The sequence below is a fragment of the Callithrix jacchus genome, chromosome 4 (genome assembly GCF_049354715.1).
Source record: "Callithrix jacchus isolate 240 chromosome 4, calJac240_pri, whole genome shotgun sequence".
Taxonomy (NCBI): Eukaryota; Metazoa; Chordata; class Mammalia; order Primates; family Cebidae; genus Callithrix; species Callithrix jacchus.
In genome coordinates this window covers 88,980,621-88,996,357 of record NC_133505.1, presented here as the reverse complement: position 1 = coordinate 88,996,357, position 15,737 = coordinate 88,980,621, and the positions used below count along the sequence as shown (strand labels likewise).

Genomic DNA, 15,737 nt, shown 5'->3' with positions numbered 1-15,737 from the left:
TCCTGGTCAAGATGAAAATACTTTAAAAGAATCCCCATAAATTCTGGTACTTATTCTGATATGTAGATATATATTTTGGTCAAACCAAAGTTGATCTTGAATGCCTGGTTTAAAGTCAATGAAAAAATCTGTTTCTATTAAATGGATTAGTAAAGTAAATGATTTTCTAACATATATATGGAAAACTTAATTATTATTTGGGAGATTTTAAAGTAGCGCTCTTTGTACTATTGCATAAATAAATCTTCATTTGAAATTTGAATTGATGATTTGGTTATTCAAAATAGAACTACACAGAACTGAGCCACAGAGTACTGAAAAGTTGTTTCAGATTAATATATTTATGCATTTATTTGTTTATTTGAAATTTGTTATGGCCCTGCTCCATCCTGATACTGTACTAGGTGCTGTCATACAAATATGAATAGCATAGTGTCTATCTTCCAGACCTGGGTAAAACAGCAGTAAGCAGAAACAATAAAGTATGCAACATTTTATGGTAGATCATTATTCAGGAATAGGCAAAGGACACAGGAAGAAACAGACATTTGCAACTTCATATGTAAATTAATTGGTAATTAAATGTAAATAATTTTGGGGTATTGTAAAGTGATGATATTTTTTTATAAATGTTAGGGTATCAAAGGCCAGTACTTAGCTGAATATATTTTAGATATATTGTTATAGTTATTACTCTACCAGGTTAAAATTACTTTATATCACATATGAGTAAAAATTAATTGCTATACAATGAAACTAAATGATTTTTTTGTAAAGAAGCTGTGTTTAATATATTGTTGGTCTCTTTTAAGGGACAGAACCAATTATTTAAGACCAACAATGTATTAAATAATTTGTTTGTATAGTTAAATGCATTCAAAGTAATTATTTTTATATGATTATTTACTGATATAAACTTTACTTTGGAAATACATATGTCATCTGGCTAATTTTTTTGGGAAAAATGAAGTTGGATACCTCCAGGAAAATAATTTTTTTTAGTTTAGTTTTTTTTTTTTTTTTTTCCAAGACTGGGTCTCACTCTGTCACCCAGGCTGGACTGCAAGTGGTGTGATCGCGGCTCATTGCAACCTCAACCTCCCGAGATCAACAATCTTCCCACCTCAGCCTCTTGAGTAGTTGGGACCACAGGCATGCACCACGAAGCCTGGCTCATTTATTTTTATTTTTAGTGTCTCCCTGTGTTGCCCAGGTTGGTCTCGAACTCCTGGGCTCAAGCCATCCTCCTGCCTTAGCCTCCCAATGTGCTAGGATTATAGCTGTCAGCCATTATGCCCAGCCAATTCTGGAAATTGTTATCTATATTGTCAATTCGAAGTTTAAAATAATCATTTCCAAAGAACAATTTTTTGGCACTATAAAAGCCTTGGAGGAAAGAACCCTTCAGTAGAATGTGTTCAGGGCAAATTAGTACCACTTCTCTTAATGTGTATGTAATAAATTGAAAATATAACACTTAAGCCCAATTTTATCTCTTTATTTCAGAATAAGAAATAATAAAATATAATGGGTCCTTCTTCTGTACTCTTCGTATGTAAATAATTTCTCCCCCAAATTAGTATTAAAATTAATTCTAAAACTTTTCTGATATGAAGAAATAATTTTAAGATAAATCTATATTATTTGCAAAGTCACATTAATAAAATACCTATAATTCATTTGAAATAAAAAATTATGAAAAATTTTTGATAAAGGATTCAAAGACAATAAAATTGAATAAAGAATATTTTAGGTTGGATGTGTGAGCCACTGTGCCCTGCCTAAAATATTCTTTATCTAATTTGATTGTGTAGTAATCCTAGCACTTTGGGAGGTCAAGGCAGGCAGATCTCTTAAGCTCAGGAGTTCGAGACCAGTCTGGAGCAACATGGTGAACCCAGTCTTTACCAAAAAATACAAAAACCATTAACTGAGCATGGTGGCATGTACCTGTGGTCTTAGCTACTTGGGAGACTGAGGCAGGAGGATCACTTGAGCCTGGGAGGTGGAGGTTACAGTGAGCTGAACTGAGTCACTGCACTCCAGCATGGGTGACAGAGTGAGACCTTTTTTTTTTTAATTTTTTTTTTTTTGGAATATGAAATATGTCAATAATTTGCTAAACAATTTTTAGTCATCATCATTATATTTCTTTTTTTTTTTTTAATTTGAGACAGAGTCTCGCTCTGTTGCCAGACGCCAGGCTGGAGTGCAGTGGCACAATCTCGTCTCACTGCAACCTCCACCTCTCGGGTTCAAGCAATTCTCCTGCCTCAGCCTCCCAAGTAGCTGGGACTACAGGCACACACCACCACACTCAGCTAATTTTTTTTAGTTTTAGTAGAGACGGGGTTTCACCCTGTTGGCCAGGATGGTCTCGATCTCTTGACCTGGTGATCCACCTGCCTCGGCCTCCCAAAGTACTAGGATTACAGGCTTGAGCCACTGTGCCCAGCCTATATTTCTTTTTTAAGTAAAGAGAATATTAGTTACTGAATTGACTCTATAGAGCCTAATAAAATTCAGTATAAGGAAATTTACTTTTTGATGTACAGTTCTAGTAGTTTTGACAAACATACAATGTTGTGTAACCAACACCACAATAAGGAATGTTTCTATCACCTAAAAACATTTTCCTTTTGCTTCCTGTTTGAAGTCAAACCCTTCTTTCAACTCCCAGTCCCTGGAAACTACTGATCTTTTTCTATCTATATAATCTTGCTTTTTTGGAATGTCATATAAATGGAATTATACAATATGTAGCCTTTTGAGTCTGGCTTCTTAACATAATGCATTTAAGATTTGTCTATGTTTTGTGTATCAATAGTTTGTTTCTTTTTATTGTTGGGTAATATTTCAGTGTATGGATATACCTTAGTTTTATCCACTTACCAGTTGAAGGACTTTGTTTTCTCAAATTATTTGCAATTATTACTTTCCATTTTGCTTCTCTACTATTTTTAAACTTCCTTATTAACTTTTCTGCTTTGTCTTCTACAAAATGTACCATAACAAGTATAATTGGTTAATCATCAGTTAGTTAATCCAACACATTTTTGTTGATTGCCTATAAAGAATAATACCACACAAGTATTATTCTAGACACTAGATATTATACTAGTTAAGCAGAACACACAAACTGTCTCTGCCCTTATTTGATCATAGCGTCAAGCATGTAAATTATAAGCTTTCTTACTATAATGAATTTTCATACATGTATAGATTAACTGTCTTAAAGATCTTTGTGAATAAGATAAAGTTCCACCCCATTTTGCTTCTGTTTTTGTTTTTTTTTTTTTTTCAATTCAGCTTGATTTACTTTAGTAATTATTCAGGGAAAAAAGAAAGTCATTCATTGGTTAGTACAGAATACAGAATATATTTGTTCTGTTTTTATGATAGTAGTTTCTGATAAATTACTCAGGACAAAGTTTCTTTCTCAGTTATGCTTGCTCCCTGCAAATGTATTTCTAATATACGTCCTTTGTCATGTCAGGAATTTTCATTGATGCTTGATAGTCTCAGTTTTCTCAAGAAGATATACATAGGTTAATTAGCACAATCCAGAAGAATAGTTGTCCTGTTTGCTGCCTTCAGCAGTGAAACAATGTACCATTCTGCTGTCTAGGGATCTAGTCCAAAGGTTTTTAAGGAATAGGGAAAGGAAAGGATAGACAAAAAAGAAGAAAAACCAGGGTCGAACTTAGCATATATGAGGATGCGTTTAGAGAATTAGATGTACAGGTTGTCTGGAAACCTTACATAGATAGATAGATAGATGTCTAACATTTTCAACTACATGAAAGACTTGGTAGAAATCAAATGAAAGTTAGAACCTGCATGTATAATTTGAATTCATTCTCTTTTGTTGTATAGGCCTCGCAGGATTATGCTAAAGTAAAAATTCTTTGAAACATTTTACTTTAAATTTTAGACATAAATGACCAGTTTATAAATTTCTACAAAATATATCTCTAATGAGTATGTCTCTGTTAGTATGAAAAATAGAAACTGTGGCTTAAATGAAGTCATACAATATCCATTTTAAATTTTTCAGGGATTTTAAGATTTAAGTTTACTTACTGATTGATGTTCTTTTAATTTACAAAGGGTAGCAATAGAATGTGAACCCAGTCATAGAACTATTTATTTCCCCCAATCCCAGGACTTTAACTTGGCGTGCTTCCCTAGATTTCTAAGCCCTAGGTTTTGCTGCTATTGTTTATAAAAGAATTGAATTGTCACTTACTAAAGTAATTTAGTAATTTAGTATGTCTTGGAAAATTTGGCTAACAGTGTATGGGAGTTTGTAGTTACTAAACATCAAAGAATATAAAAAGATTTCCAGATGGCATTGTCATTTACATGGCATAAGAGATGGAGAACTGTTAGATTTAGGAATCAGTTTCAGAGCACACCACTGGAAAATTTATATTAAAACACTGGCTAAGTATAGCAATAAATGTTGTTAAATGCCATTTTTAAGTGAATGAAAGAGCATATGTTAGTACTTCTTACAATAAGACTTATTATCAGAATATTGATATTTTGATTATTATGTTTTTGGGCAAATTTTCAAGGCAAGCACTCAGAAGTTTACTGGTTTTTTGGATATATTTGTATATTTTTGAGACTTTAGCCACCTTTCCTACCCTTTTCATTTTCAGTTAGAGAAAAATCCATTGAGTTTTCTCTTTTTTCTTTTTCAAATACATTACTGTCCATAATTTTGTCTCATTCCAAGAAGTTATTTTATGACATTTTGTTTTAAGTGTTGTCTTCCCAGGTATCTTTAACAAGTGAAGTCTGTCTTCCATTTTATAAATTACTCTTTTATACAAATACCTCTTTCTTGTTGCTTTAAATTTTAAAAGTAATTTGATCAGAATGAATATTCTAATCAGTTTTTTTGAGCAGCAATTTAATAGATATATAGAATTTTTAATGTCTCTAAAATTGAATATTTGAAATTTTCTATGAATTCTAAATTTTCTAATAAATTTTAATAAATTATATTCTATTGAATATGTTAAAATTTGATGTGCAACAAATTACTGAGTTCTAATTATGTCAGGCACTGTTGTAAGCATTAGGGAGAAAGCAGTGAAGACAACAAACAAAATTCTGTGGTGCCATGGAGTTTTCATTCTGGTGTGGGGACACAAACCACAAGTAAAAAAGTAAATGGCAGGCAAAGAGTTTAGGCAATACCACAAATATCTCCTGATGCCCACTGGAACTGCTGGGCAAAGGTCTGAAAGATTGTATTGTCTGGCATTTAGATATCTAGGAAGGAGTGATTGGTCCAGACACAGGTGGACATACTGGATTATCCTCTTAGAAAGGGATCATTCTGCTGCCATTCACACATATTGGAACTCCAGAGGATGCCCATCTGTAACAGTGGGGGCTTTTGCAGCTATTAGATTGGCTGCTAATGAAAAATATCTTGCAACTAGACACCAGCTGTGGTGATAACACTTAGAGACCTTATGAGAATTGAAGGTTGTACACTGCTTCTTGTGCTGAAGATTCTGGAGCCATTGGTCTCCGCAAACTCTTGCTATCATGGCACCATTCAGTGGACAAATTTGTCTTTCTTCAGTCTGGCCCTCAACCCAGGAGGCTAATTAAACATAAACTTTTCCATCAGTGACATGAATTAATGGGTATATCTATGAGAAAAATTAGAAGAAAGAGAGGATTGTTTATTCATTGACTTCTTTCACAAATTTCCTGGGGTTGGACATGTTTATTCTTAACCAATCAGGGTTTGTCATCTTCCTGTGGAATTAACCAAATTATGTCTCCTTTCTCCCAAGTAATACACTTTGTAAGTTCTCAAGAGTCACTATGCTGTCATTGCAAGAAACTTTCAGGGACAGAGGAATCACTGTAGAATCACACAACGCAAAATTAGTGAATACATTCTGACCCATCCAGGTTGTTTAGAGATATCAGTTGTCACAATGAGCAAAACCAACTGTCTTAGTCCTTTCAGGCTGCCATGACAGAATACCATGAACTGGGTGGCTTATAAGCAAAAGAAATTTATTTCTTGCTGCTCTGGAGACTAGGAGGTCCATCATCAAGGTACTGCAAATGTGGTGTCTGGTGAGGGGTCTGCTTCCAGATTTGTAGACAGTGGTCTTCTCACTGTGTCCTCACATGACAGAAGGTCTGAAAAGCTCTCTGAGGTCTCTTTTATAAGGGTACTAATCCTATTCCTAAGGGGTCTGCTCCTATGAGTTAATCACCTCCCAAAGGCCCTTCTTCCTAATGCCATAGCCTTGGGGGTGAGGATTTCAGTATGAATTATGGGGGACACAAATGTTCAGACCACAGCACAAACTATCATATCATGTTGGTGTACTTACCCTGGGCCCAGAGGAACAACAGTCACAGTCTAGACAAAGAAATCTCTTGGGCTTTAGTGTCTCCAATGGGAGGCCTCTCCAGAGAAACTCCTTATCCTAATCTACCAGATCACTTTCTTGACTACAGGAGCTGCTCTGCTATTACTGTGGCTTGAATTATATGCCAGTGAACGTCCATTATGGTTTAATGTATCAACACATAATATCTATTTGGTTTTTATGTTTTTGAGTTTCATTGTTCATTATTATCATTTGTTTTATAGAATCAATGTTCATATAAACAGATAACATAGATATAATAATAGAGTTGTAATGGATATACTAAGGCTTTAGAGAGGAGGAAGCATTTAAGGTAAGGCATGAAGATCAGAGAAACAGGGATGAATATCTTGACCATGTACGATGGAAGAATAAAAGGGCATGGTATGTATGGGCAATGGTTAGAAGTTTTGTATGCCTAGGAGTAAGAAAATCAAAGCCTACAACTTAGGAGAGTTCTGTTAAAATAGGTAACTCAGAATCATGTAGGGCATTTCTTGCCCTAAAGGTGGAATCACAGCAGGGTACAAGTGACTTACTCACGTTCATAATTTTAAAATCTCTTTTAATAATGACTTTTTATTTTTATATTTACTGACATTAATAATAATGATTCTATCTGCTTTCATTTTTGTGTCTTTTAGTAGTTTCCTTCCATTAATCATCTGATTTTATCCTAATAATCTTGAGTGGCAAAGCTCTGAAATATTATAGTATTCTAATTTCTAGAGATAGGGAAACTGAGATATGAAAGATTACATAATTTACTCACAGTCACATGGCCATGCTTCCAGTGATGCAGATTTCTGATTTTTATTGCATACACTTGTTGGATTTTATATATGTGCTTTCTGTCTATTTTCTTCTCAAATACTATTGTGGGTTTTGTTTCTGTTTTTTTTTTTTTCTCTCTCTGTAGGACTTGGCCTTTACCCTGGAAGAGAGACAGCAATTGAACATTCATGGATTGTTGCCACCTTCCTTCATCAGTCAGGAGATTCAGGTCCTTAGAGTACTAAAAAATTTTGAGCGTCTGAAGTCTGACTTTGACAGGTAACAGATTGCTGAAGGTGGTTTTTATATTTCTATTAGGAACTTGTCTAGTTTATTTTTTATTGTGTGAGAAAATGAAAACATTTAATGATTTGGAAAGGGTAGTCAACTTTGAGGAGAATTTGCCTGTAAATACAATGATGTTCTAAAAAAAGTTTACTCTCTCTAGGAACATTTGAATGAAATAAAATTTTGTTTTCTAAACTGTATGCTCAGAGACACCATGTTTCTCTTATGATAAAATTGTTACTGTAAAAGTAAATTATCAGGAAGTACCATCCTAAAGGAAGCAAAATAGAGTGGCTTTTGGTCAGACTTTAAGTATATCGTAGGTGAGAGCACACATTTCCAGCTTCCAGACTTTTTCCAACATGGTTTTGAATTTAGGTCACTTACTTTGTGTAGTATTATTCAGTATAGGAGTCAGTTTCCATATTTGCACAAAGATGAAGATAATATTTTTCCCTACCTTTGGGATTAGATAGCCTTAGGTTGAAATTCTGGCTCTGTCTCACTAGCAGTAGATCCTTGAGCAAACCACTACAGCCTCTGCCATGTCCACTTAACTGCTTTGTTCTGCTTTTGACGTCACTCTTTCTTACTAAGATACTAAACCTTTGTAGCCCTTAGCTTTCCTTCATCCATGGATTAGAGAGAAGAATAGTTATTTGAAAACATTGTTGTGAGGGTTAAAAGAGATAGCCAACTCAGTGTTAAGTAAGTATGGGTATTAATCAGGGTTCTCCAAAGAAACAGAGCTGATAGGATGTATATGTGCATATATGTGTATATATAATTGAAAATATAAATATAAATGGAAAGAGAGAGAGAAGGAGAAGACTTGTTAAATCCAAAATCGTCAGGTAGGTTGTCAACCTAAAGATTGAAGGAAGAGTTGCAGTTGAGTCCAAAGGCAGCGTGGTGGCAAAATTTCTTTTTGCTGGAAAGGAGGTCAGTCCGTGCTATTAAGGCCTTCAACTGTTTGGAGGAGGCCCACCTACATTTTGGAGCATAATCTGCTTTACTAAAAGTCTACCAATTTAAATGTTAATCTCATCCAAAATCACCTATGCAGAAACATCAAGAATAGTGTTTAACCAAATGTTGATACACCATGTTTGCTTTGGACTGAATGTTTGTGTCCCGCTGCAAAGTTTTTTGTTGAAATCAATTCCCTGTGATGTTATTTAGAGGTGAGGGCTTTGGGTGATGATTAGGTCACAAAAATGGTGCCCTCGGCTGGGCATGGTGGCTCACACCTGTAATCCCAGCACTTTGGGAGGCCGAGGCAGGCAGATCACTTGTGGGAGTTCAAGACCAGCCTGACCAACATGGAGAAACCCCATCTCTACTAAAAATGCAAAATTAGCTGAGCGTGGTGGCACATGCCTTTAATCCCAGCTGTTTGGGAGGCTGAGACAGGAGAATTGCTTGAACTCAGGAGGCAGAGGTTGCAGTAAACTGAGATCACGCTGTTGCACTCCAGCCTGGGCAATGAGTGAAATTCTGTCACACACACACAAAAAAATGGCACTCTTATGAAATGGGATTAGTACTGTAAAAAGAAGAGGCCGGAACTCAGGATTGCAGCTCTCAGTGAAGACGCAGATGGTGAGTTCACACCACATTTCCAGACAGATCTTTGTTGCCCACAGAACAGGGAAATTCCCAGGTGTAGGAGAGACACGGGACGACAACACAGCTATCTCGGCTGACGTGGCCATTTCGGCCGGCGCCACAGTGCAGCGGCACACCGCGCAAAATGCACTGGTCTGGGTGCCCTGTTAAACCAGCAATTTCAGATTTGGGAGGGCAGATTAGCATATTCATCTGATTAAACCAGATGTGGACAGTGAGCCAGGCCAGGAGATTACCAGGAAGTGAACTGTGAGCCGGTGCAGTGGGTTGCTGCATGGGAAATCACACAGATCCTGGTGCCCTTTCAGCAGGCAACTGAAACACCTGGGAGAGAGTCAGCCATTCAACTTAAAAAAAACAAAAGGGCCCTGAGGCAGGGAGCCAGGTGATCAGGCTCAACGGGTCCCACCCCCACAGGGACAAAAAAAATGGCGATTTGAAACGCTCGGGGTTGAGAGTTTCACAGCAGGCACAGCTGAACCCAGGACGGTGCAGCTGGTGGGGGAGGGACATCTGCCATTACCGAGACATTCTGCCCCTACTGAGATATTCTCCCATTGCTGACGCAGCCTGCTGTTACCGAGGCAACCCGCCATAACAGAGAGACTCCACCAACAGGGCGGAGCCTATGACAGCAGGGCGGAGCCCATGGCAACAGGGCAGAGCCCACAGCAGCAGGGCGGACCCCACGGCAGCAAGACAGAGCCTCGGCAGGCAAATAGTGACTAAACTGCCTCCTAGCTGGGCAGAACAGTGCAACGGACACTCATAAATAAAGCCCTAACTCTGCAACACAAAGCATCTGAGGGAAAAAAGGGGTTTTATGAGTTCTGCTGCAGCAGATTTAAACGTACTTGCATAGCAGCCCTGAATGAACAATGGAGCTCACAGCTCAGCACTTGAGCTCCTATAAAGTACAGACTGCCTCCTCAAGCAGCTGCCTAATTCCCGTATACCCAAAGAGTCACCTCAAAAATGACTGATCAGACTGACATTTGGTGGGCATCATTCTGGGACAAAGAGAGCAAAAGAAGAAACTGGTAGCATCCCTCACTGTTCTGCAGCTGCGACAGGTGTACCCCAGGCAAGCAGGGCCTAGAGTGGACCTCAGCAGTCTTACAGCAGAGGGGCTAGACGGTTAGAAGAAAAACTAAGAAACAGAAATACATCATCATCAACAATCTGGGCCTCCACTCAGAGACCCAATTGAAAAATCAGCAACTACTCAGACGACAGGTGGATAAATCCACAAAGATGGGAAGAAACCAGTGCAAAAAGGAGGAAAACATCTGAAACCAGAACACCTTGCCACCTACAAAGGACGAAAACTCCTCACCAGCAAGGGAACAAAGCTGGATGGAGAATGAGTGTGATGAAATGATGGAATCAGACTTCAGAAGGTGGGTAATGAGAAACTTCTGTGAGCTAAAAGAACATGTACTAAATCAATGCAAAGAAACGAAGAACCTTGAAAAAAGATATGAGGAAATGATAACAAGAATGGACAACTTAGAGAGGAATATGAATGAATTGAAGGAGCTGAAAAACACGAGAACTTTGCGAAGCATGCACAAGTTTCAACAACCGAATTGACCAAGCAGAAGAAAGGATATCAGAAGTCGAAGACCAACTCAATGAAATAAAATGAGAAGCCAAGATTAGAGAAAAAAGCACAAAAAGGAATGAACAAAGTCTCCAAGAAATGTGGGACTATGTGAAGAGACCTAATCTACATTTGATAGGTGTACCTGAATATGATGAAGAGAATGAATCCAAGCTGGAAAATACTCTTCAGGATATTATCCAGAAAAATTTCCCCAACCTAGCAAGACAGGCCAATATCCAAGTCCAGGAAATACAGAGAACACCACAAAGATACTCCACAAGAAGAGCAACCCCAAGGCACATAATCGTCAGATTCACCAGGGTTGAAATGAAGGAGAAAATGCTAAGGGCAGCCAGAGAGAAAGGTCGGGTCACCCGCAAAGGGAAGCCCATCAGACTCAGCAGATCTCTCAGCAGAAACCCTACAAGCCAGAAGAGAGTGGGTGCCAATATTCAACATTCTTAAAGAAAAGAACTTTCAACCCAGAATTTCATATCCAGCCAAACTGAGCTTCATAAGTGAAGGAAAAATAAAATCCTTCATGAACAAGCAAGTACTCAGAGATTTTGTCACCACCAGGCCTGCTTTACAAGAACTCCTGAAAGAGGCTCTACACATAGAAAGGAACAACCAGTACCAGCCATTCCAAAATCACACTAAATGCTAAAGAGCATCAACATAATGAAGAATCTACATCAACTAACAAGCAAAACAGCCAGCTAGCATCAAAATGGCAGTATCAAATTCACACGTAATAATACTAACCCTAAATGTAAATGGGCTAAATGCACCAGTCAAAAGACACAGACTGGCAAATTGGATAAAAAGCCAAAACCCATCGATATGCTGTATCCAGCAAACCCATCCCACATGCAAGGATACACAAAGGCTCAAAACAAAGGGATGGAGGAAGACTTATCAAGCAAATGGAGAGCAAACAAAAGCAGGAGTTGCAATTCTCATCTCTGATAAAATAGACTTTAAAGCAACAAAGATCAAAAGAGACAAAGAAGGTCATTACATAATGGTAAAAGGATCGATACAACAAGAAGAGCTAACGATCCTAAATATACATGGACCCAATACAGGAGCACCCAGATATATAGGGCAAGTTCTCAATGACTTACAAAGAGACTTAGACTCCCACACAATAATAGTGGGAGACTTTAACACTCCACTGTCAATATTAGACTGATCAACCAGACAGAAAATTAACAAGGATATTCAGGGCTTGAACTCAGACCTGGAACAAGCAAACCTGATAGACATTTACAGAACTCTCCACCCCAAATCCACAGAATATACATTCTTCTCAACACCACATCACACCTACTCTAAAACTGACCACATAATTGGAAGTAAAGCACTCCTCAGCAAATGCAAAACAACTGAAATCATAACAAACAGTCTCTCAGACCATAGTGTAATCAAGTTAGAACTTAGAATCCAGAAACTAACTCAGAAACACACAGCTTCATGAAAACTGAACAACTAGCTCTTGAATGTTGATTGGATAAACAATGAAATGAAGGCAGAAATAAAGAAGTTCTTCGAAACCAACAAGAATGAAGACACAACATACCAGAATCTCTGGGACACATTTAAAGCAATCTTCAGAGGAAAATATATAGCAATAAGTGCCCATATGAGAAGAGTGGAAAGATCCAAAATTGACACCCTATCATCAAAATTGAAAGAGCTAGAGGAGCAAGATCAAAAAAACTCAAAACCTAGCAGAAGACAAGAAATAACTAAGATCAGAGCAGAACTGAAGGAGATAGAGACACGAAAAACCCTTCAAAAAATCAATAAATCCAAGAGCTGGTTTTTTGAAAAGATCAACAAAATAGACCACTAGCCAGACTGATAGAAAAGAGAGAACAACCAAATAGCTGCAATAAAAAACGATAAAGGGGAAATTACCACAGATTCCACAGAAATTCAAACCATCATCAGAGAATATTACAAACAACTCTATGCACATAAACGAGTAAACCTGGAAGAAATGGATAAATTCCTGGACACCTGTGTCCTTTCAAGCCTAAACTAGGAGGAAGCTGAAACTATGAATAGATCAGTAACAAAGTGTGAAGTCGAGGCAGCAATTAAGAGCCTACCACACACAAAAAAGCCCAGGTCTAGATGGGTTCACAGCTGAATTCTACCAGACTCACAAAGAGGAACTGGTACCATTCCTTCTGAAACTATTCCAAATAATCCAAAAAGAGGGAATGCTTCCCAGTTCATTTTATGAGACCAACATCATCCTGATACCAAAACCTGGTAGACACTCAACAAGAAAAGAAAACTTCAGGCCAATATCCATGATGAACATACATGCAAAAATCTTCAATAAAATATTGGCAAGCCGATTGCAACAGCACATCAAAAAGCTTATCCATCATGATCGAGTAGGATTCATCCCAGGGATGCAAGGCTGGTTCAACATACGCAAGTCTATAAATGTAATTCACTACATAAACAGAACCAAAAACAAAAACCACATGATTATCTCAATTGATGCCGAGAAGGTCTTTGACAAAATTCAGCAGCCCTTTATGCTGAAAACCCTCAATAAAGTCGGTATTGATGGAACGTATCTCAAAATAATAAAAGCTATTTATGACAGACCAACAGCCAATATCATACTGAATGGGCAAAAACTGGAAGCATTCTCTCTGAAATCCGGCATTAGATAAGGATGCCCTCTCTCACCACTTCTATTCAATATAGTACTGGATGTTCTAGCCAGAGCAATCAGGCAAGAAAAAGAAATAAAGGTATTCAAATAGGAAAGGAGGAAGCCAAATTGTCTCTATTTTCAGATGACATGATAGTATACCTAGAAGACCCCATTGTCTCAGCCCAAAAACTCCTGAACCTAATAAGCAACTTCAGCAAAGTCTCAGGATATAAAATCGATGTGCAAAAATCACAAGCATTCCTATACACCAATAACAGACTTAAAGACAGCCAAATCAAGAACGAACTGCCATTCACAATTGCGACAAAGAGAATAAAATACCTAGGAATACAACTCACAAGGAACGTAAGGGACCTCTTCAAGGAAAACTACAAACCACTGCTCAATGAAATACGAGAGGACACAAACAGATGGAGAAACATTCCATGTTCATGGTTAGGAAGAATCAATATCGTGAAAATGGCTATACTGCCCAAAGTAATTTACAAAATTAATGCTATCCCCATCAAGCTACCATTGACTTTCTTCACAGAACTGGAAAAAACCACCTTGAACTTCATATGGAACCAAAAGAGAGCCCACATAGCCAAGTCAATCCTAAGCAAAAAGAACACAGCGGGAGACATCACACTACCGGACTTCAAACTATACTACAAGGCTACAGTACTCAAAACAGCATGGTACTGGTACCAAAACAGAGATATAGACCAATGGAACAGAACAGAGGCAATGTAGGCAACACAGCATATCTATAACCATACAATCTTTGATAAACCTGACAAAAACAAGCAATGGGGAAAGGACTCCTTGTTTAATAAATGGTGTTGGGAAAACTGGCTAGCCATGTGCAGAAAGCAGATACTGGACCCCTTCCTGACACCTTACACTAAAATTAACTCCAGATGGATTAAAGACTTAAACATAAGACCTGGCACCATAAAAACCCTAGAAGAAAATCTAGGCAAAACCATTCAGGACATAGGAGTAGGTAAGGACTTCATGACCAAAACACCAAGAGCATTGGCAACAAAAGCCAAAATAGACAAATGGGACCTAATCAATCTCCACAGCTTCTGCACGGCAAAAGAAACAGTCACTAGAGTGAATCGGCAACCAACAGAATGGGAAAAAAATTTTGCAGTTTACCCATCTGACTAAGGGCTGATATCCAGAATTTACAAAGAACTCAAACAGATTTACAAGAAAAAAACAAGCCCATCCAAAATAGGACACTTTACAAAAGCAGACATACATGAGGCCAACAAACATTTGAAAAAATGCTCATCATCACTGGTCATTAGAGAGATGCAAATCAAAACCACACTGAGATACCATCTCATGCCAGTTAGAATGGCGATCATTAAAAAATCTGGAGACAACAGATGCTGGAGAGGATATGGAGAAATAGGAACAGTTTTACACTGCTGGTGGGAGTGTAAATTAGTTCAACCATTGTGGAAGACAGTGTGGCGATTCCTCAAGGCCTTAAAAATAGAAATTTCATTTGACCCTGCAATCCCATTACTGGGTATATATCCAAAGGACTATAAATTGTTCTACTGTAAGGACACATGCACACGAATGTTCACTGCAGCACTGTTTACAATAGCAAAGACCTGGAACCAACCCAAATGCCCATCGATGATAGACTGGACTGAGAAAATGTGGCACATATACACCATGGAATGTTATGCAGCAATCAAAAACAGTGAGTTCGTGTCCTTTGTAGGGACATGGATGAATCTGGAGAACATCATTCTCAGCAAACTGACACAAGAACAGAAAATGAAATACCGCATATTCTCACTCATAGGTGGGTGATGAACAATGAGAACACATGGACACAGGGAAGGGAGTACTACATACTGGGGACTATTGGCGGGAATAGGGGAGGCACAGTGGTGGGAGGGGAGCTGGGGAGGGATAGCCTGGGGAGAAATGCCAAATGTGGGTGAGGGGATGGAAGGCAGCAAAACACACTGCCTTGTGTGTACCTATGCAACTATCTTACATGCTGTGCAGATGACCCCAAAACCTGAAACGCAATAAAAAATAAAAAAAATTTAAAAATCAAGATAATAAAGCATATTTAATACACAGAAAAAAAAACAGGCCAGAGTAACAATGAAAAAGACCCCAGGATCATATGGATTCAAAACTGAATTCTACCAGAAATACAAAGAGGAGCTGGTATCATTCCTTCTGAAAGCATTCCAAACAATCAAAAAGGAGGAACTCCTCCCTAACTCATTTTATGAAACCAGCATCATCGTGATACCCAAACTGGGAAGAGGCACAACAAAAAAGAAAACTTCAGGCC

At 37.9% G+C, this 15,737-nt stretch overlaps 1 protein-coding gene across 2 annotated transcripts in view; it reads left to right on the top strand.

Moving 5' to 3' along the window:
• Positions 1-15,737, top strand: part of ME1 (malic enzyme 1) — a 274,752-nt gene that overhangs the window by 14,956 nt on the left and 244,059 nt on the right. For both annotated transcript variants that reach the window (XM_002746772.6, XM_078369643.1), the window contains one exon: positions 7,336-7,469. In XM_002746772.6, the coding sequence (XP_002746818.2) occupies positions 7,336-7,469 (134 nt within the window). The remainder of the gene's footprint in view (positions 1-7,335; positions 7,470-15,737) is intronic.